Below are 22,019 nucleotides of genomic sequence, written 5' to 3'. Positions count from 1 at the left end.
ACCCAGGGGGCGGAGGCTTCAATGAGCCGAGATTGCGCCACTGCACTCCAGCCTGGGAGACAGAGCGAGACTCTGTCTCAAAAAGTTTTTTTTAAATTAAAATGAAAGTTCAGAATCCAGCCCTCCCTACTGAGCCTGCCCTTTTTACTTGTGAGACGCGGGCTCCCTCTGCTGGTAGCTCCTGGAAGAGCTGGGTCACTTCCATTAGCCCACTAAGCGACGCTTTAGGGAAGGGGTAGGGTGAGGGTTAACCCTTCCTGGGTGCATACTCAGTGCCAGGCCCTGTGCCCACTGGGAACACAGATGAAGACCCTCCCCAGGCAGTGATAACTTGGCTGTCATCTGAGGGCTGTCATTAAATCTTTAGGCAGAAGCTGTACTCAAAGCTCCCCCTCACCCGCACTTCTCACCCACCCATGGCTCAGCTGGAGCTTATAAGAAAGGAGCCTGTGGTCAGGATAGAGTATGAATCCAGGTGCTTCCACTTACCAGCTCCTGCTCTGTAAGAGGAAGACCTGACTTTCCAGATTGCGAAGGTTCCTTGAGATGGTGTTTGGAGAGCCCACTGTGCTGCTTGCTCTTCCCGCCCCAGCTGTCCCATCGTTTTGAAAAGCTGTGGGATCCCCTCTGGTCCCAGGATCCCAGTCCAGTAGTCAGGGGGAGTAGGGCAGGACGGAAGTGTGTGAAGGAACCGGGTTACTCCCATGCTAGGTGAAATTTCCTTTAGGTGGTCACAGCAAAGGAATTCTGACTCCTCCAGGCAACAGAGTCGGCTGGCAGGTGGCGGGTGTTCCCCTGAAGGGCTTATCAAGTTCCCTGGCCCCAGAGCTCTCTCTGCACCAACTGGTTTCTTTGGGTAGCTCTGGCCACGAGTTTGCATTCTTTCCTAAAAGCTGGGTTCAGGGCCAGATGCAGTGGCTCAAGCCTGTAATCCCAGCACTTCGGGAGGCCAAGTGGGTGGACTGCTTGAGGCCAGAGTTCAAGACTAGCCTGAGCAACAGTGAGCCTCTGCCTCTACCAAAAAGATAGAAAAACTGCCATGATGGGGCGCCTGCAGCCCTGGCTACTTGGGAGGCTGAGTTGGGAGGATCGCTTGAGCCTAGGAGTTCAAGGCTGCAGTGAGCCATGATCATACCATTGCACTCCATTCTGGGAGAGACAGCAAGACTCTGTGTCTGTCTGTCTGTCTGTCTCTCTCTCTGTATAATAAAGCTGGGTTCAGCCTGCTAGGACCATGGGCTGGGGTCTTCAGCTTTGAGTGAGTGGAAAACAGGCCCTAATGTCCAGGAAGCCAGTGTCCTCTAGGGTAGAAAACATGTTGTGTGACTGGTGTCTTCTCCCTGGAGCCATCGACGACAGGACCAGTAGCACTCGGGTTGGGGAAGGGCAGGAAGAGAGGTGGAGACCCGTTACAGCTGGGCCTGTCTATAGCTTAGCAGGGTCTGACTCCTGACACTCCTGACACTCCCCTCCGGCCTCTCAGACAGTGCTCAGGGGGTGAGAGTCACGCCCACAGGGGCAGCTCCGTCGCCACCAGCTGCAGTGGCATAGTCAAGCTCCAGCTTCTCATTGCACCCTGGTCAGGAGGGCAGGCAGGGGGTAGGGATGGGACAGGGACCTTCTCTCATCCACAGGCTAGAGGGGCCACTGGTCATCGTGAGATGGGGCCATGACTCTGGGGTGAGGTCCCCTCAAGGGCGCTGAGTACTTGAGGTTTGGCTATCATCAAATCACCCTGACTTCCTGACCTGCCCACACCCTCCAGACTGGCGGCTGGAGGACCTCTCTTGGAAACTTTGGTTTTTTGCCATCCTCGCCTTTTGGGGCTGGCCAACTGTGGAGCTTAAAGAAGGCACGTGGTCTCTCAGTGTCCAGTCCCAGAGGCTCCAGTGTTGACAAATGCTGTTTATTGGTCTGTTACACAGAAGAGTATAGTTTCTGAGGCAAAAATCATACACACTCTGCTCCTCACAAAACCACGGAGTCACTAAGGCAGGCACACAATGGCCACACGTGCTTGGTGGAGGCCAAGGACTCATGGACAACAAGGATGGACAATGGGGTGGTCTGGCACCCAGCAGTGCCCAAGGGCAGAGCTGGGCTGGGCAGGCTGTGCTGGGTGCAGAAGGGCTTTGGGGCCCTTTGTCATGTTTCTCAAATGCAGAAAGTCTGCCAGACTTTGGTGGCTGCTGGACAGGCCCCAGCCCCGGGCAGGGCCTCCACGTTCCAGGGCAAGGCCTAGCCTGCATGTGTTGGGGTAGAGGAGGAAGTGGGGATGGCCGAGCAAGCAGCATGCCTAGGCCTGGGGGCAGGAGCTATGCCCTTCCTGGCACCCCCGTGTACACAGCTCCTCCAAGGGGGTTTCTGGGTTCCTAGGCCTCTTGGCATCCTGAGAAGCATGTGGAAGGCAGAGCTAGCCTTGCTTCTCACCAGGGACAGATGGGGACACCCATGCATCCCCTGCCTCCCGCAGTCTCAGGGACATGGCAGATGTCTGCGACAGATAATGGGCTGCCCTAGAACTGAGGCCTGTCTCTGAGGGGAGGCTGTGACCGGATTGCTCCCCGACACAGTCACCCTGGGATTCCTCAGAGCAAGTGCTTCGGTCGCATTCCCGATCATCCACTGGCAAAAGCATCACTTCCACGTGGTTTTCAGGGAAGTACCTAATGCAGAACGCGAGGGTGGGGTGGCAGGAGCGAGGCTGTACAGATACACAGAGGTACACTGTACAGGGCCGGGGAGGCCTGGGGGTCACCTCAGGTGGCCAAAGGCAGTGGCAGTGCTGCTGAAGTGGGCTGCTGCCACCCAGGGCCCACATCTTCCGACTGCCCCAGAATCTCGGGGGAGCGGCCTGAAGGCGGCCCGGGTCTCCCGCACCCGGGACGTGTGCCTAAACCGGAAGCAGTTCTGGTTGCTCCAGCTGGGGCTGGTGCACGCACAATATACTGGGACTGCAAAGGGACCCTCAGAAGGGACACAGCACAGAGCCTCTCGCCCTCTGCCACCCCAGCTGAGTAGGGCCCAGGCCGCTATAGCCCCTGTTAATCCTGTGGGGCCCCAGGTTCACTCATGGGCAGCAGTCCAGGCTGAGGCTGCAGGTGGCAGTGGGGCTACTCCCAGATGTATGAGAGGGGAGCAAAGTAGGTGTGTCCCCCAAGGCAGCTGCTCCCTGAGGCTGACCCCTCCCATCCCGGCCCTGATCCGAGGGCATCCTGGCCCGACTTGCCCTGCAGGGTCAGCACTGCCGGGAGTCGGATCCAGGCTCACAATCGCTTTGTTAGGAACAGAGGTGGGGTCGGTTGGTGGCTGGGGAGGTCTGGGCAGTGACTCCCCTGCACCTCTCCCTGCCGGAGCCCAGGCTCTGCGCGGCTGCTGCCTCCTGGCCCCAGCTCACTTGTTCTCTATGAGCATCTGCACCTTGTGGACGAGGTCCCGGGCAATCCGCAGGATCTCCTGGGCATCGTGATGCTCAGCACGTTCTGGGGGGAAACGTGGAGAGCTGTAGGGAGGCCCAGAGAAAGGGCAGCAGGCTAGGAGGTGGCTGACTACCCTGCTCTGTTTCCATCTGCTCTGCTAGATTCTTGACATCCCGGCCTTTGGGGAAGGGCCCCCAGGATTCCTGAGAACCCTCCAACTGTGTGCGGGGCAGAGGTGGGGGCCTCCACACCTCTGCTCAGGGCAGCCCGGATGGCTGGACCAGCTCGTACCATTGAAAAACTTGATGATGTCAGTGAAGTCCATGTTGTTGTCACGGATGATCTCTCGGTAGGCCTCCACCAGGGCGAGGGCGATGAACAGCACAAAGTGCTCCGATGAGATGTGCCTGGCTGCCCAGATGACCTCCCACACAGCAAACACATCCTCATACAGCAGTTCTGCGGAGAGTAAGCGGCTGCTGCTCACCCGTCCTAGCCGTGTATCTGGGGCTGAGGCTGGGATTGGGGCTGAGGCTGGGATTGAGGCTGAGGCTGGGGCTGGGGCTGGGGCTGGGGCTGGGGCTGGGGCTGGGGCTGGCTGGCCAGACTGGCTGCTCACGGGCCTCTAAATGGAGCCAGGTGAGGGGTCAGAGCTTCAGGGGCCAAAGTCCTGGGATTCTCTCCACGACACAGAGCCTGGCTCAGGAATGGGGGTTCTGTACCCCGTACCAAGGCCCCATCCTTTTCTTGGGTAATTTCTGCACACTGGGTTCCTGCAGACTCTGCCTGCACTTCAGCCGGGCAGCTGTCACAGGCCTCCCATCTTGGTGCTCAGGAATGCTTTGGTTTGAAAAAAGTTCCCCAAACCATGATCTATGAGAGTTGTAACTGTCAACCCTAGTGGCACTTTGGAATCACCTATGGACATTTTGTTTTCTTTCACTTTTTTCTTTTCTTTTTTTTTTTTTTTGAGACACAGTCTGGCTCTGTTGCCCAGGCTGGAGTGCAATGGCACAATCTCAGTTCACCATAACCTTGCCTCCACTACAGGCACCCGCCACCATGCCCGGCTGATTTTTGTATTTTTAGTAGAGACGGAGTTTCACCATGTTGGCCAGGCTGGCCTCAAACCCCTGACCTCAAGTGATCTGCTTGCCCTGGCCTCCCAAAGTGCTGGGATTACAGGCATGAGCCACCGCACCCAGCCTCATTTTTTCTTTCTTTTTTAAAAATTAAAGACAGGGTCTCGCTATGTTGCCCGGGCTAGTCTCAAGTTCCTGGGTGCAAGCGATCCTCTCACCTTGACTTCCCAAAGTGCTGGGATTACAGGCGTGAGCCACTGTGTCTGGTCAGCGAGCGTTTAAGAACCCATAGGCCCAGGCAGCCACAGTTCATGAGTCTGGGCTGGGTGGGGCCAGGGTTCTGGCAGGTTTTAAAGCTCCCCAGGTGGTTCCAAGGTCCAGTTAGGATTGAGAACTGTTGGCTTGGGGGAAGAGGGATCTCTCACTGTCCCTGACCTCAGCCCCATGATCCAACCCACTTCTTACCTCTCTTAAAATCCAGCAGGAACCAGCGATAACAGAAGTAGAAGTGGGTGTAGTCTCCATTCTGATGCATCAGCTCAAACAGCTCTGAGTCCAGGATCTTATGTGGGTGGGAAAAGGGGGAGAGGCTGAGCCCTGAGCCGATGCTGCCTCTGGCCACCACTCACCCTCTGCTCACGCCCAGGGATGCAGGTGATCCCCAACCTGGCAGTGGGTCTGTCTGTTGCCCTGTGCTGCGTGGTGCACTCTCTCCCCCTCAGATCTCCTTGTGGAGGGTGGGTTGCTCCTGCTGCCCCTCCCATCACCCATCTCTCTGGGCTGCATTATTTTTAGGGTTATAGGATTTTCTGGGTGTCTGATGTCATCAGCAACCCCTACTGTTCGCCAGAACTTTCATGGGCACGAGCATTCACACACACACACACACTCCTCCTCAATTTCTAACGCTGAAACCATGGGTTTTTGTTTTTTGTTTTTTTTGAGACAGAGTCTCGCTCTGTCACCCAGGCTGGAGTGCAGTGGTGTGATCTCGGCTCACTGCAACCTCCACCTCCCGGGTTCAAGTGATTCTCCTGCCTCAGCCTCCCGAGTAGCTGGGACTACAGGTGTGAGCCACCACACCCGGCTAATTTTTGTATTTTTAGTAGAGATGGGGTTTCACGATGTTGGCCAGGCTGGTCTCAAACTCCTGACTTCGTGATCCGCCTGCCTCGGCCTCCTAAATTGCTGGGATGACAGGCCTGAGCCACCTTGCCCGGCTGAAACCATGTCTTTTAAAATGAAAGAAGTTAAGTTTCTATGTCAAGTATGTTTGTGGAATGCTCCCTAGCCATGTGGACGATGGACCAGCCCAGCACTGCCTGCTCCCATGCCCATGGGTGGCAACCGGCCTCACCTGGATGAGGGAGCGCATGTTGGCAAAGTGGGTGTCCATGGCACCCCCGTTGGGGAAGTTCTGGCTCATCCTCTTCATGAGGTGGCTGAAGCAGCTGTAGGCCAGCTGATCTGAGGGGAGACAGGAATGAAGCTGGCAGGGCAGGAGACGCAGGGGACAGAGCTGGCTCCCATTCCCACCCTTCCAGACCTGGCCACCCTCTCGTCCTTTCTCCAGCTCATGCAGCCCAGTCCCATGTCCCGCCATCCCTCACCATTGTCGAGGGTAACCAGGAGAGGCGCTAGCAGATCGCACATGCCCTGCACATAGCCCACGTCCAGGTGCTCCCACACGTAGCTGAAAGGCAGGGGGAGAGTCACTGTGGCTGTGCCCCATTCTTCCCTCCCTCGGGATCCCTGGGAAGACGTCCTCCAGAGCCACCTGCCGCCCAGAAGTCAGCCTTTCCACGACCCTAAGGCATGTACTGTGCACCCCCCACAGGGAGACAACGGGGAACAACCCACGGGCACCCCCCCGAGGCACTCCGACTTAGGGAGAGCCAAGGCCGTCACGCTTGGTATGTGGGGCGGGGGTGTGGGGATGAGGGAAAGCTTCCTGAAGAGGTGTGGCTGAAGTGGAGGTCTGGTAGACCCCTAAGAATGAAGAGGCGCGGGGGAGGGGTGTGCAGGGAAAAAGCGTTCCAGGCAGGGGGAGCCAAGTGTGATTCAGGAGCAGGAGAGAGGAGCAGGGCACCTTCCGGACCTCATCTTCACAGAGTAACTGGCGGGAGCGAGTGCGTGGCAGAGTCCCGCCTCCCACCCTGAGCCCCGCCCCACAAGGCACCTGCACATGACGTCTCTGAGCCTCTCGAGGTTGGGGGGCGTGAAGTACCAGTAGTTGCGGTCACACCTCTGCACATCCTTGTCTATGCGGTGCAGGTTTAAGGCCACAGTGTCCAGTAATTCTATCTGGAAGAGTGGAGGGCCCTCAGGCGTGAGACCGGGCAGCCCTTCCCAGGCTGGGGGCAGGAGGTGATGCCCCAAGAAATGCAGCAAAACGGAACCCAGAGACCAGAGCGAGTCCTGTGGGGATGCTGAGAAATGGGCTCAGAACGCCCTTCCAGGGCAGTCAGGGCGCCCCGCCTTCCACCCCACCAGCGCTTCCCCAGCTCTGGGATGTCAGGAGGGCCTCTGGGGCGGCTGGGAACAGCCTGGGGAGCATGTACGCACAGTGTAGGCAGCCGCACACACAGCCGCAAGCTCCTCTCCGGCCTCCAGTTCTCCGGCCTGAGGCTTCTCCTGGCTGGGATCCTGGGGCTCCGTCAAAGTGTGAGCTGCAGGGCCGGGCCCACTGGAGCCTTCCTCCCCACCGACGTCCTCCTCTTCGAAGCCCACGCTCTGCCCCTCATCTAGGCTTGACTGGATGCCCGAGGCCATGGAGTAATTGCGAGAGGAGGGCAGTCCTGAGTCTGGAGAGTCGAACTCCACGGAATGCTGCTGCTCCACCACGGCGGTGCCCGGAGTCCCGGCTCCTGCTTCCTGCTCAGGTTTTGGTCTGGAATCTTCAGGGTCCTGGGGCTCCGGGGGTTCCAGATCGTCCACTGAGAGAAACACCTGGGGGGGAACACAGGGCGGCTCCACCTGCACTCCAGCACCTTCCCGCAGCCCACCGCCTCCTCGGGCCAGAAGGGAGCTGGAATGCAGAACTTTTCACACCCCCTCTCCCACCACAGCCTCCAACACTGTGGCCACGGAGCACCAAGCCAGCTTCCGACCCAGCCAGCCAGGAGGAGAGAAACAAGCCTCTGGCCAAACATGAAGACACGTCTTCAGCCCTGCTTGAATGAACAGCCCCAGGTCTTACTGTGGCTACTGAAGGGAAGAAGGGGAGCCAGGGGGCTGAACGCTCAATGGCCAGTTTGAACTCAGTCTCATTCTAGAAACGCCTGAAGTCATGAGACCGGGAGAATGGCCTTAGTGTTTTGGTGTGGCTGGGTGGAGAGAAGGCTAGAGGTTTTAGGAAAAACAAGTTTTGCCTTATTTTCAGTATTGAGTGTTCAGCAGGACAAGACAGGAACGTTCTGTAGCAAGTACCTAGTCAGTTCCATTAGCCCTCAGGCAAGGTGGGGAGATGTAGGAAGGAAAAGCAAACGTTCTGCCTCCTAGATACAGTCCACCACCATGGACTAGGCATGAGGAAAAGAAGAGACACATACAGAGACTGTTTGGGATTTTTCTTTCTCTATTTTCACCACGTAGGGAAAGCGATGCTAAAAGTAGTTTCTACTTTGGGCAGGAAGCATGAAGTGCTAGGTAAGGCCACAGTTCTGTGGCAATCTAATACGCCAGCGAGGAGCTACTGCCGTCCATGAGCTCAGCAGCTGGGCACTGGCACAGACAGATTTTTACAAAACCCAAAGCCAGAGAGAGGGAGAATGTGTTCCTGGATAGGGGATTAAGAACAAAGCACGTGAGAAATGACAATGTGCCTTGTTTGTTCTATTTCTTTTTATTTTATTTTATTTTATTTCTGAGGCAGGGTCTCACTCTATGGCCCAGGCTAGAGTACAGTGGTGGTATCACGGCTCACTACAGCCTCAACCTCCATGGCTCAGGTGGTCCCCCCACCTCAGCCTCCCGAGAAGCTGGGACTATAGGCGCACCCCAACACATGCGGCAAAGTTTTGCATTTTTTGTAAAGACAGGGTTTCGCCATGTTGCCCAGGCTGGTCTCGTACTCTTGAACTGAAGCAATCCTCCCACCTCTGCCTCCCAAAGTGTTGGAATTACAGGCATGAGCCATCACACCCAGCCAGTTATATTTAACTTACTTCAACTTACATTTTCTGTTAATGTTGGTAAGGATTTAGTAAAGTAACAAGAATACACATTATCTAAAGAGGCAATTTTAAAGAAAAAAATTAATAAAAGTGTCCTTAAAATTGAAACTTATCAGTGTTGGTTGGGCCAGGCAGTCACAGTTTAGAACTTGCTGTTCAAAAGGCAGGAGTGATGCCAGAAAGAGCTACCCTCCCGTGCTCCGAACGAGACTGCCATAGTCAGTTCTGTACAGTGACAGGCAACATCGTGGGGAGGAAGGATCTCGCCAGTCAACACCAATGGGGCTGCTCTACAGGCTCCCCTATTCTCAGGCCCACAGCTCTTAGGAAGCCTCTGCAGTCAGAGGATATGGGTGGAGAGGAGAAACTGAGGCCCAGAGACGGGAAGTTCTTGCCCAGAGACATTCAGCTTGTCAGTAGTGGATCTGGGACTAGAACCCAGCGCTGCCTGTTGCTAGCTTTGAGGTCTTTCTACAAGGAGGAGGGCTTCCCTAAATCCCAGTAAGTCCATCTTTCCCTATAGTTGGCTAAAACTGAGCACAATGCACTCTCTCACTTTATTCCTACAATACCCAGAGAAGTAGGCGGCAGAGGCACAGTTAGCCATTTCCAGTTGGAGAAAATGAGACACAGGCACGTTAGGCCTTTCTCGCAGGGCCCCACCAGTTCCAGAGGTCAGGCTGGTGCTCAGGACTACTGTGCATAAAACGCGGGTGGCCCCCGAGACCCCCAACCCTCCAGGTCCCGTCTGGCTCACATCGTTGCTGATGGTGGAGTCTCGGTGGATGAGGCGCTGCACGTGGCTGTCGATGCTGCTGCCTGAGGAGAACTTGGTGCGTGTGGCTGGGTGGGCCTCCCGCTCCCGCTGCCTCACCACCACCTCGCAGGCCTTCCACTCTGCCAACACCTGCTGGTACCTTGCTGCCACCACTGCGTCCACCTGTACTCAGACCACACCACGACCATGGGGGAAGCGTGCACCAGGCCCTCCCCTTCAGGAGCTGGGCCTGCACGGGACCTTGGGTCCTGAGTCTCAGACTCAAGACGGGCCTCGGGGTAAGGACGGTGGAGCTGCCCTGCCATGCTTCTTTCCGGCTGGGAAGGGGCTGAGGCTTCCAAGGTCCCCTCCCTGGCGTCCCCTGGCCCAGCTCCCCATCTCATCAGCCCCATGGGAACAGGCTCCCCTCACCTGCTCCATCTCCTTTTTGCTCATGCCGAACTTGTAGTGGCCAAGCAGAAAGGGCCAGACGTCCTTGCGGATCTCGTGCTCTATGCCTCCGTAGTAAACTTGCCGCAGCAGCTCCAGCTCTTTGTAGTTCTGAGGGACCCGGGGAGTCAAGACTGTGCAGCCTCCACAGTCACTGTGGCCCAGCTGGGTGAGCCCCATCCCATGGAGAATGGGCTGGGGCGGGGCCTGTAGTGACTGCTGAAGCCCAGGCAAAGCCTGCTTTGGGGTGGCCACGTCCTCCTGTGCCCCAGCTCACAGTGGGATGAGATCTCGTTCTGCTCTCCTTCCTTAAGGGGCAGGAAATGGCGCCCGGAGAGAGGCAAAGCTTTGTCCAGGGTCACAGGGCGATGTGGAGGCAGGACAGCTTCCCAGTCCAGCCCCCTTCCCGTGTCAGCCCCATGCCCAGCTGCAAGAGATTCTGCCGGGACCCTGGTCACTCCGTGGCATCGGCCCTGGCCTGTCAACCGCACCCACTGGCACATTTTACCCTGAAGCCCTCACTCCTGCCCGCCCCAGCCCCTCGACCTGTGGCCCTGGAACCCCAGGGTTGGCACCTTTTTGTCCTTCTGATACTTGCTCCACACGTCCTTGGTGAGGCCCGCAGAGGCCCCCGGGGGCCGGTCAGGTGGGATAATGCTATGGTGCACCAGCGCTGACAGGTGGGTCCGCACCGTGGACAGGTGGCGGCAGTGTGCCAGCCCTGCAGTGGGCAGCAGGAGGCTGGGACCCAGGGCCGCCCGCCCCCAGCCCCCCACAGCCCAGCGCGCCCCACACTCACAGCCGTAGAAGGCCCGGGACACGATCTGCCTCTTCATACTCTCACACAGTAGCCTGAGCGGCAACCTGTGGCAACAACCGGGCTCAGCAGGGAGGGGCTGCGGCCCCTCTGGTGGGAGGAGAGAGAGAAGGGAGGAGGCTTTGTCCTGGGGGGCAGGTAAGGCACTGGGGAGGGTGCAAGGAGGAGGAGCCGCAGCCCAGCAGCCGTCAGTGGGTGCCCTGTCCCTGCCTGCCACCTGGACAGAGCTGCTGTGGGGCCCCCGCCTGGCCCCCAGCCACCCAGGGATCTTGGTCAATGAACTTCACCTATGTGAATCTTCGTTTCCTCATGTGAAAAATGGAGAGAGGCACCGGAGGATCATCAGGATTAATAAACGAAAGACGAAGTAAAGGTAAAAGAGAACACCTCCCATAAAAGCCATTCACTCACTGCCCTGGCACACAGCAGGTGGCTGCTGAGTGTCCTCAGGTGGACGGCCTGTCAGCAGGGTCTGTGTGCACATCGGGAAGGGGAGCTGGCGGGGACCGAGCCCATGACGTGCCAGCACAACTCCGGACCTTCACTTGGGTTCTCTCTCATTCTGTCCTCATAAGTACTGCAGGCAGCAAGTGGCATCATCCCCATTTTACAGATGAGGAAACTGAGGTTCAGAAACGTAGAGGCTCACAGTAATTCCGTAACTTGTAAGTCACGTGGGTAGCAAAAGTGAAATTTGAACCCAGATCTGTCCCACTCTAGAGGCCACCCTGTCGTGCAGGTGACACGGCCTTTAAGGACAGATGGACACACACATGGCTGGACACGCTAACGGGAAGCTGGGGCCGAGCGCTGCCCACTCACCGGTCGGGGATGCAGCTACAGTGGCTGGGGGTTGCATGTGGGGAGCTGCTGGAGGAGCAGGAGAGGCAGGAGGAGCCCTGACTGCACAGGGGCTCCAGGTGCCAGGCTGGCAGGCTGGGCCCAAAGCCCTGCATCTCGATCATGTCACCAGCATCTGCGGGCAGGAAGGGTGGCATGGTCAGGGCCCGAGACGCCTTCTCTCCCAGGCACCCTGCACCATGCCCACCTCTGTGCCCAGAGCTGCAGCATCAAGTCACCCATGGGTGGAAAATCACAGAGGTGGGGCCTGCCTGGTCCAGAGCCCAGAGATGGAAACAGTAGGGAGAGAGGGCGCCTGACACTTCCTAGCCTCCAGCAAGCCTGGAGAGGGGTGGCAAGGCGTCCTTCTGCATGTGGTAAAATGCTTGGACTGAGTCTTGGATGATTGTGCCTAGCTCTATCCTGCGACCAGCAAGCACTTGCTTTTCTAGAGGGAAGGGAAAGAAAGAGAAGGAACAAAGACCTGAGCTCCTCAAAGTGCCACCAGCTAGCTCAGCCTTCACGGATTCAGCTTGGTCCTCTTGGCAAACCCTGAGATGCTCAAGGAGGTCTTTAGAATACTTCCAACTCTGACCGCTCCCCTCCAGGGAGTCCCCACTGTTCAAAGCCCCCGAGGAATCTGAGTCACCTGCCCGTAGGCCTGGCTCTTCTGGGGGAGTCTAGATCTGGTGGCCAGTAGCTACGGATGAGCAGTGCCCCGTGCCCAGGCCAGGCACCCCTGCTGTCAGCTCCTACGGCCCCTTTCTGAGCTCTGCTCCATCCCTGCCTAGCCTGACAGCAGTTAGCATGGTGGCCTCCTGAAAACACCAGGGAGCTGGATGGAAGTCACAGGTCCCAGGGCTACGAGGCCACTGCGGGGCCGGGGGTGGTGGCTGGGCACAGAGGCAGGGATGGGGGTGGTGGCTGGGCACAGAGGCCCACCATCCAATGTGACAGAGAAGAACAGGCCCAGTTGCAGCCTCAGAAGATGACTCCTTGGACACAGCTACGCTGCCAGCAGACAGGGCCTGCTCAGCCAGCCCAGGCGGTCTGAATCAGAACTCAAGACCCTCGAGAGCTTCCACGGCCCAAGTGGGGCAGGGCACTGCTTAAGGGGGACTCTGGCAGGTCCAGGGAGCCACAGTGATGAAGCAAAGTGAGAGAGGAAGTGGAAGCACTTGGGGGTGATGCTGGGAGGGAGGGAGAAAGTGGAGAAGAGTTCGGAAGAACAGGGATGGAGAGCCGTGTGTGCTGAGGGAGTCCTGTCAGCAGCAGTTTGCTCGGCTGGCTCAGCCTGGGCCGGGGCCCACTGTGGCCTGCCGCAGGCGTGGGCCTGGCTTTGGTGGGAGCTGGACTCCAGCTCTGGGTGTGCCTTGGTGAGGAGGGCTGAGCTGAGCCCCTTCCAGTTCCCTCAGCGGTTGCCCTGCCTTGGCCGGAGCTCTCTTCCCAGACCCACAGCCGGGAGTTTTGCAGATATCTGGCCCTTCAGCTCCACCAGGAGGCAAATTAAGGGAACACGTGTGGTGAGGAGGGGCTGCGGCTCTGGGAGTGAGGGCGTTGCAAGCCATGCCTGAGACTCTGGGAAGAAGGGGAGGGCACAGGTGCAGTGGGGCAGGAGCCCAGCTCAGGCCCCTGCAGCAGGCAGGAGAGAAGAGGACAGTCCCGGGAGGAGCCGGGGTGGGAAGAGGCCCAGCCAGGCAGGCAGCAGGCAACAGGCGGGCAGGCAGGGAGCGCAACAGGGGTGAGGGCGGGGATGGGCAAAGGGAACCAAGCTCATGCCCAGAAAGGAGGCCCAGCCAAGGTCTCCTGGGCCAATGCTCTTCACCTTAATCCTCCAGGAAGGAGCTGAACCAGCCACATTCGAACACTGTCTCTGAGCGAGCCCAGTGCAGATAGCTGGGGCTATGGCGTGACTGGGTGAGGGCACAGGCTGGACGGGGGGAGGGGGGTCTGCTGGGTCAGCTTTGACTCTGACTCTCTCCTCTGAGCATGAGGAAAGTGTAAAGCAAGAAAACAGGGTGGGCGAACCCCACAGCCCCTAAGACTCCGAGTGAAAGGTGCCTGGCCTGGAGCAGAATTAGAGTGAATAGCATCTGCTCTGTGGGGAGGCAGCAGGAAAAGGAAGGGGAGAGGAAGAGGGAGGGAGAGGAAATTTGGACACCCCGCCACTGATTCACATGCACAAGTCAAGCATGTTGCAGGCCTGAAAAGCAACAGCTGGCAGAACGGACTCAACAGTGTTGTCATTATGGACTGGAGTGGAGGTGGGGGGCCCCCATTCCCCAGCCCTCTCCCCAACCGCCTGCTGATTCTGCTCTTATGCCTCCTCTCCTTTCCCAAGTATTAGGGGCCCAGAAGCTCTATACTAGGTTGGCCTAGCCCCTGAGTTCCTTGAGAGGATGCACAGATGAGCCCTGAGGCCTCTGGACCCCTAGAAGTGGGTCTGGAAGTTTCTCTGATCCCGGAGGCCTCAGCCCTAAGACTAGTCAGGGATAGGCTTTTTATCACCGAGTCTGCCAAGGGCTCTGCTAGGACCCTCCAGCCTCTAGCCTGACTACCAGTTCGTGGGGGAAGAAGTAGCTCCGTGGGTCCCCTCAGAGCTCAACCTTCCCACACTGCTCAGTCAGTTCACTGTAAATAGGCAAGAGCCCCAAGTCCAGGTTTGCAAGGAACCAGATGGCAGGGGTGTGTGCAGGCAATAAACATCAGAAGTAGGATGTTCCCACCTAGGCCTGGCCTACAGGCTCATATTGGAAGGGCTGGGAGGGAGGGTGGGCATGAGGGCAGGCGCCTGTAGGAGGGCAGCTGGCAGCTTGTGCGGAGGGTGTGCTGGGTGTGTTCTAACACAGACCAGGCCGTCCTGCCTGCCCGCAGACTGTTACTGGCTCAGTGGCCGGCTAAGGAACTGGGCTTCCCGGCAGAACTTTGGAAGCCTAAGGGGAGTGTGACATATTCTGAGGACATCCTCTGCAGGGGCGGGGAAAGGGAGAAGCAATTGATTTTGTAGCATGGGAATGGGTGGGAATGGGGAAGCTCCCCTCGTCTCTGGGAGAACTGGCCTCAGCCTCTTCCTACCCACCCCTTCCTGGAGCACCCATCCCAGCCCTCACAGGTTGCCTGGCTGATTGCTTGCTGAAAAGAGTGGGGCTCCCTCTCTACCAAGCCAGCTCTGTGCTAGGAAAGATGGGTGGTAGGCAGAGGAACCCTGAGAGGCTGAGGGCACTACGCTATCACCTCCAACAAAGGTGACCTCTCCATTCGTGGACCCTGAGGCTCATGAGTGCAGGAACACATCTGTCTTATATCCCTGGCACAGGTGAAGAGACGGAGCTCCGGGATAGTGAGAAACTTGCTCAAAACCATACAGTGAACCAGGGGCATATCTGGGGCGGGAGTTCATGTTGCCAGGCCCTGAGCCTGGCCCCTTCCTGGACACCATGCTGCAGCTATTTCTAGATTTCATGCCAAAGTATCAGGCCCTGCCGGCTGGGGCCCTCAGGCCTCCTGGGAAGACTGAGCCCTGGGGCCCTTCGCATGGCAGCCCTCAACCCCTCGCCTGACCCACAGCTGCTGCCCCTGCCCCAGGAAGGACCCCGTACCTCCGTCCTGTTTCTGTTAAGTCAGGAGTCAGAAGCACCAGGCCCAGAGGCTGGTCTTCCCAATCAGCAGAGAGAAAGGAAGAGACCTCTGTCTGGCATTTGCCAGCCTGACCCCCGGAGTAGGAATGGGCTCAGAGATCCATTCAGGGTGCCCAGGAGGCAATCAGATAATCAGACCTTCCTATTAGCAAATCCTCTTCCTCCTCGCAGCCTGGAGCCACCTGCCCTGGGCCAGCCCCTTTTCTTGCCAGCACCTGTCTGGCCTCCTTCTGCCCTCCCTGATCTGCCCCCGATGGAAGGGAACTGCCCTGGGTGCAAGTCCCCTAATGCCAACACTGCCGTTCGAGCCCCTGTGGTGGGTGGCAGGCGGGCCCGGGAGGGAGGGTGGGGATGAGGTGGGTCAGGGAGAGGGAGGGATAAGAACCTTTCATCGGATTGGGAGCTGTGAGGTTCCGCGAGCAGATCATTGAGAGCATTGCGTGCAGTTTATCCTCCTCTTCCTCATCATCGTCCACCGAGGCCGCGCGGCTGGCCGCTAGGTGGTGGTAGTTAATAGTGACTGCTCAAAGAGAACAGCGAGAGGCAGAGGCATGAGGCCCTCATCCCTGGGCAGGACGGACTCCCTCCTGAAGGGGAGTGGAATGGAGGCCGGGGTCATGGTGAATCTGCAGGGCACAGAAGAGGGGAAGGGAGGGGACCAGAAAGCTCTTTGGATGATTTTCCTGGGAGAGTGTGGAAGGAGGCGAGGGGCTGGGGCAGCTGCAGAACCTCACTCCTCGGAGGCAGCCTCTCTAGGAAGAACAGAAGAGAGAGAACAGAGGTGGGAGGATGTGAAAGACCGGGACTGTCTGGGATGGGCTGGCAGCCCAGGAGGTCATCGGCCCTCGCAGAGGCTGCACATGACAGCTGGCAGATGGGTCCTGATCGTTCTCTAGCTCCTCTCAGGCTGGACCAAATCTGAAGATTACTCCAAATCCCCTTTTTCAGACTATAAATTCCACCTTCTTCCCTCCCAGGAAAAGGAAAGGGTTTTCCCAGAGCTGTCCTCAAGGAGCTGGAGTCGCTTGGTGGAGTTTCAGCCTCTGGGTGCCCTGGCTTGCCCTTGGCGAGGTGGTCCTGGAAGTGAAGTGACCAGGGCTGGGAAATGGCAAAGATCGAAGAGGGGAGGCAGAGACTGGAGAAGCTAAACCAAGCAACAGCCTGAGACTAAGTGCCAAGTGTGTAAATACATTCTGGCCAAAGATGCGTCTCTTTGTCAGGTACATCCGGGAAGGGGGGACATCCCTGTGCCGTGTGCCCTCTGAGCCTGGTGGAGCTATCTGTGCTGTGGCTGAGTGTGCAGTCTGGGCAGTCCGGTCCCTAATGCAGAGACAACTTGTTGACTACCTTTTGGCACAAGTTAGAAATTTAGGGAGCGGGTGGTCTTGTTAGCAATAAACGCTCTGGGCTGGCAAATTCCCCGACATTATCTGTAAGAAAAGCAAGTCTGGCCTAGAGAAGCCTATGGGCGGCAGCAGCACTCTGACCAGAAAGGGAACTTTGGTGTTGGTAGATGCACATAGACAGAGAGACCCCCTTGGGCCCAGGGGTGTGTGTCCAGGGTGGGGCAGGACCCACAAGGGCCAAGCCGCCTTTCTACCTGCCAGTGCCCAAAGCCCCCAGGCAGCCCCGAGTCTGCCTCTGATGCAACCTGCTACTTCAGCTAACGCTCATCAGTAGTTGGTTTGAGGAGGGCTCTGGCTCTAGGGGAGTCAGCAGACAATATTCACCATCCAAAAACAAGCGCTGGGCTGGGAGCAGTGGTCACGCCTGTAATCCCAGCACTGTGGGATGCTGAGGCAGGCAGATCACAAGGTCAGGAGTTCGAGACCAGCCTGGCCAATATGGTGAAACCCCATCTCTACTAAAAATACAAAAATTAGCCGGGCATGGAGGTGTGCGCCTGTAATCCCAGCTACTCAGGAGGCTGAGGTAGGAGGATCACTTGAACCCAGGAGGCAGAGGTTGCAGTGAGCTGAGATCACGCCATTGCACTCCAGCCTGGGTAAAAGAGTGAGACTTTGTCTCAAGAAAAAAAAAAAAAAAAAAAAAAAGCAGCGCTGGTCCCATACCCAGGCTGTCTTGTAGGGGTTGGGGAGCAGGAGGTGAAGAGCAATGGAGGATTCCCCACCTTCTACTTCTAGTTTCTCCACGTGTTTATCCCTGGACAGGGTCCGAAAGGATAACTAAGAGTCTTGTGTAGTAACGCCTAGGTCTGCTGAGCCAAGAGTGCTGGGGTGGAGAAGTGGGGAAGGGAGCTGGGTAGAAGAGACGCACCTTTTCAAAGGCAATATCTGTGGGTAAAAGGTCCAGCTGAGAGACTAGGCGATGAGCCTCTGGTGTTAACCTGGCCTGGTCAGTGGGCCCTGCCTGCTGCCCTCCTGGGTGACACTGCGCTCCCCGCCTCCTGGAGCATCTTCCTCTCCTCCCCAGGGATGAAGCTCGGGACACTCACTGTGCTCGTGCCTGTGGCCGGGGTAGATGATCCGGAACACATAGTCGGTGGCCCGCCCCGTGCCCATCTCCTCCATATCCACGGACCGAATGCTGCTTCGTTTCCGTAGCTTGGGGAACACCTTCCCCTGTGGAAGGAGGGGTAGGTGGTCGGGCTGTATAGGGCAGAGTCTCATCCAGGGTTCCACACAAGGCTGCTCCTAAGAACTCCACGTGGGGAAGGAAGGGAGGCGGACAGAGAACCCCCACACACAGCCCTTCCCCTAAAGCCTCCCACCCGAGTTACCTTCCCTTGCTGGGTCCACAGCGGGGGCTCTAGCTGTCCCCGAGGCAGCAGCCCATTCTCCAGACAGGACAGAAAGGACAGCAGGTGTCCTCCCTGCGGGAAATGCAGCGGCGGCCTCTGGATGCCATCCTGGCTCACCAGCACAAGCGTGCCACCGCTCTCTGGGGGTGAACGTGGAGAGTGCAGCTGAGGCCCTTTCGTCGGCTATCACAGCCTGCTGGCCAGCACCCCCAGGCTGGGTAGGAGGCAGATGGCTGGGCTACAGCATGGCCTGGGAGCCCCATTAACAGGGATGGGAGGAGGACGAGGAGTCTTACAGGCCCCACGCACAGTGCACAGCTGGCAGAAGGCAGCCTCTCCCTTCCCACCCGAGCCGAGGACAAGGCAGGCTTACTTTGCTGGTGGCAGTGGATGCACACGACCTGGCTGAAGGGCACCACGAGGGCATAGTCCCAGTAAACGCTAGAAAGGAACCAGACTGCTGTCACTGTGTCCAAAGACCTGCCATCCTTCCTTCCTTCCTTGTCTCCTGGTCCTACCACCCCACGAAACTGCCCTGAAGATAGGATGACCATAGCCAAGAGGTGCGCACAGCCAGCCATGACCCCTGAGATCTGTGCTGCCCGCTCGGCACATGGACAGCTGTCGGTCTCAGCCGCTGAGAGCTTGGCTCAGACAAACCTCTTCACAGCCAGGCTCGGCTCCGTCCTAGAGAGCTTGGGAATCACTCCAGGCAGCCGCTCCCTGCTATTCTTGGCATCCAGATAAAGAGTGAGGTTGGCCTCCTGGAGCAAGCGGGGTTTCTCCATCCCTCTGCCCGAGGTCAAACCCACTCCCTGCCCTGGCTCCTGGGAGTGAGTCCCAAAGCCCCCACCTCTTTTCCAGCTCGGAGTCCCCCAGAGTCCCATTCATGAGCTGGTTGGGGGTCCACTTCAGAGTCAGGCTCTCTGCAGACTGGTGCAGGGAGAGGTAGCCAGGGACCGCCTCCATATCCTCCTTCTACAGCGGGAGATACCGGAAGACAGAGACGATGAAGGGCTGAGAGGCTCTCACGGATGGCCTATGAAAAATGAGCTCCCACTGGGAGGAGGGGAGGCCAAGCTAGGCTAGTCATGGGGTCCTGGACTAGGGACGGGACAGAAGCACAGGAAAACAGGACCCAGTTTCCCTGGTCAGCCTGGTGCCACTGACTCTCTCCTGCCAGCTTCCTGGATGCCAGGTCCATTCCAGGCCAGCCATACCCACGCTGCGGACTCCCCTCGCCTGCTGGCTGCCATTCCCGTCCCCTGCCAACTAAAGGCTGGGCGTGAGTCATGTGAAACAGGGAGTTGGGAGGCTGGGGCCGTTCTCCCCCCGGTCTCTGGTCAAGCTCCTCAGGAAAGGAACAGCCATGGCTAGAGGCTTCCAGTCGTCTCGTTCGGGGACCTTCGGGGAGGGATGGCAGGATGAAGCTTTCCTACCGGCTGCACCAGCACGTGGTTCTTGCCATAGAGCAGCCGCGTCCGTGAGTTCTGGTGCAGGGACTCCACGCACTCGCGGGCGCAGGCAGCCAGCCTGTCCTCCGACGCGCTGCCGCTTGAGTGCCGTTTCCGGATCTGTGTGGAAGGCCGGGGCTCAGCCTCCAGCCTTGGGAAACTGGCCTCAGGGCTTGGGAACCCTCACGCTTCCATGCTGACCCTCTCCAGCTGACCCCAGGGTCCTTCCTGCCCCGGTTTACTCCCAGCCACCCTATGCTCTCCAGCCACGGACCAGCATGGGCTCCCGGCATTTGTGTTAAGTTTTATTGTGCGGAGAAGGCTCTTCTGAGGCGGCCGCTACCTTGGGGCATCTCCAAGGCCTGTCCCGTAGAGAGGCCGGTTTCCCGTCCCTACAGGCCCATGGGCATAGCCCAGATGAGCCCAAAGGGTGGGGAGGGGGCACCTACCCCCAGGGCTGGGCGCTTTGCAGGGGAGTCCTGGCGAGTAGGCGGACCCCGGATGCGGTGCCGCTGGACCAGCTCATCAGCAGAGGGGTCAGTCCAGTAGTGATCGGCTGTCTTGAGCTTAGTGTATTCCAAGGCACAGGGTCCCACTGTGGAGACAGAGACAGCCAGCCCAGACGATGCTCCCTCAGCACCTGCCCCGTACCCACCGTGGGCCTGACCCAGGCCCCTGTGCTCTCAGGCTCACCTAGAAGAGAGGCCAGGATCGGGCCGAACACAGGGTCTGCCAGCAGTGCCTCCTTCTCGTAGTACTTGCTGCCAGGAGACAGACAGTGTGACTGCCGAGGCTCCGGGGCTCATTCCAGGGCAGTCAAGCTCACCAGGTAGGGACGTCCCCAAAAAGACCAGATTCAGATCAGTCATCAAGAAACAGTGAGTCCTCAGGGACTGGGCTTCGTGAGGTGCCTGGTATGGCCAATGCCTTGAGGGCACCGAAGGGGACGGGGAGATGGAGGGTTACCTACAGGCTGTCACGGACAGGCAAGCATCCTGAGGGCTGGGGCTGAGGGACGTCGGGAGACGGGTCAAGGGAGGGGCTGCTTGGGGAACGGGGCGGTCACCTGCAGTTTTTGGGGAACAGGGCGGTCACCTGCAGCTTTTGAGGAACGAGGCGGTCACCTGCAGCTTTTGGGGAACGGGGCGGTCACCTGCAGCTTTTGGGGAAGGGGGCGGTCACCTGCAGCTTTTGGGGAAGGGGGCGGTCACCTGCAGCTTTTGAGGAACGGGGCGGTCACCTGCAGTTTTTGGGGAACGGGGCGGTCACCTGCAGTTTTTGGGGAACGGGGCGGTCACCTGCAGTTTTGGGGAACGGGGCGGTCACCTGCAGTTTTTGGGGGGACAGGGCGGTCACCTGCAGTTTTTGGGGAACGGGGCGGTCACCTGCAGTTTTTGGGGGGACGGGGCGGTCACCTGCAGTTTTTGGGGGGACGGGGCGGTCACCTGCAGTTTTTGGGGGGACGGGGCGGTCACCTGCAGTTTTGGGGAACGAGGCGGTCACCTGCAGTTTTTGGGGAACGGGGCAGTCACCTGCAGTTTTCCGCCAGGTATTGCACGACCTTGTCCAGAACTTTCTCGATGAGCGCTGTGCGTACCCATATGTGTTTCAAGGCCTGAGGGCTGAGGGCCGGGGCCTTCCCGCTGGCTGAGCCCTGTCTCCTCAGGGCCTCCTGGCTGACCCCTGAGGGTTTCCTGCAAAGGCGGGGAGGGCTCCAGGAGTGCAGTGGTCTAGGGGTAAACCCCAGAATGCTGGCATCGGGAGTGGGGCTTGGTACCCCAAGATGGGAGCACAGAGAACTGACTGGGGTTGGGAGGTGAAGGAGGGGTACAGAGCCTTGTGCCCACAAGGAACCAATCCCCTCCCTCAGGCTGATCCCTCACCCAGAGGCCCTGCAAGGAACAGGCCCAGGATGCCAACTTTCCGATGGGCTGTCCTAGGAAGTAGCAATTGCCAAGTGGGAAGAGCTGAAAGGAGGGAAGAAGGGGCTGGCCCAGGGCTCACCTGCCCTCTGCTTGTTGCTGCAGCTCCTGTACCTTGTGGCAAATCTCCCCCGCCACTGGGCACGTCTTCCCCACCTTGGTGAACAGGGCTGCCATCTTGTCACTGCGCAGGAAGCCAGCGGCACGGCGTCTCAGCTGATGCAAGAGGCAAGCCTCCACTGCACCTAGGCCACAAAGGGAAATGGCATCTGAGCCTGGGAAAGACGGGGGAACAGAGAGAAAAGCTCCTCTTCCCCATACCTGTGGTGAGGCAAGGGGTAAGGGCAAGCCAAGGGCAGACCAGGGAGATACCCTGGCTTCCTTCCAAAATTCCCCTCCCCGTCCCTCGGCTCCTGCCCGGGGCGAAGAGCTTTGACATGCCAAGCTGTCCCTGTCCCTCGCCTGGTGCACACACACCTCCTGTATGCAGCCTCACCCCTGGGGGTCATGAGGACCAAAGCTCCCCGCTCAGGGTGGCATGAGTGGCTCCAAACCTGACAGCAAGGCACAGCACCTACAGGACGGGGATGTGAGGAACACCCGACTTGGGAGCCTTTCTGGAGGGCACGGAGGATGCGGTTGCTAAGGAACAGGGCTCTGCAGGAGCTAAAATATTGATGAAGTCACTGCAGAGCTCGGACCTG

General features: G+C 58.4%; 1 protein-coding gene across 6 annotated transcripts in view; it reads right to left on the bottom strand.

Annotated features, from left to right (window-relative positions):
- Positions 1-1,890: 1,890 nt before the first annotated feature.
- SGSM2 (small G protein signaling modulator 2) overlaps positions 1,891-22,019 on the bottom strand; it is a 44,735-nt gene continuing 24,606 nt past the window's right edge. For 2 of the 6 annotated variants that reach the window (XM_063700511.1, XM_063700509.1), the window contains exons 3-23: positions 21,398-21,560; positions 20,926-21,087; positions 20,087-20,154; positions 19,843-19,988; positions 19,379-19,513; positions 18,793-18,917; positions 18,313-18,380; positions 17,919-18,079; positions 17,634-17,760; positions 15,564-15,698; positions 11,523-11,676; positions 10,683-10,747; positions 10,459-10,604; positions 9,866-9,994; positions 9,434-9,616; positions 7,067-7,450; positions 6,681-6,805; positions 6,112-6,194; positions 5,859-5,968; positions 4,967-5,063; positions 1,891-3,878 (exon numbers count right to left, since the gene is read on the bottom strand). In XM_063700511.1, the coding sequence (XP_063556581.1) occupies positions 3,577-3,878; positions 4,967-5,063; positions 5,859-5,968; positions 6,112-6,194; positions 6,681-6,805; positions 7,067-7,450; positions 9,434-9,616; positions 9,866-9,994; positions 10,459-10,604; positions 10,683-10,747; positions 11,523-11,676; positions 15,564-15,698; positions 17,634-17,760; positions 17,919-18,079; positions 18,313-18,380; positions 18,793-18,917; positions 19,379-19,513; positions 19,843-19,988; positions 20,087-20,154; positions 20,926-21,087; positions 21,398-21,560 (3,068 nt within the window). In that variant the 3' untranslated portion in view covers positions 1,891-3,576. The remainder of the gene's footprint in view (positions 3,879-4,966; positions 5,064-5,858; positions 5,969-6,111; positions 6,195-6,680; positions 6,806-7,066; positions 7,451-9,433; positions 9,617-9,865; positions 9,995-10,458; positions 10,605-10,682; positions 10,748-11,522; positions 11,677-15,563; positions 15,699-17,633; positions 17,761-17,918; positions 18,080-18,312; positions 18,381-18,792; positions 18,918-19,378; positions 19,514-19,842; positions 19,989-20,086; positions 20,155-20,925; positions 21,088-21,397; positions 21,561-22,019) is intronic. The other 4 variants (XM_004058254.5, XM_019013213.4, XM_004058253.5 and 1 more) reach the window with 4 other exon arrangements.

This window comes from Gorilla gorilla, chromosome 19, assembly GCF_029281585.2.
Source record: "Gorilla gorilla gorilla isolate KB3781 chromosome 19, NHGRI_mGorGor1-v2.1_pri, whole genome shotgun sequence".
Lineage (NCBI taxonomy): Eukaryota > Metazoa > Chordata > Mammalia > Primates > Hominidae > Gorilla > Gorilla gorilla.
This window is presented reverse-complemented; position numbering and strand designations above follow the sequence as displayed.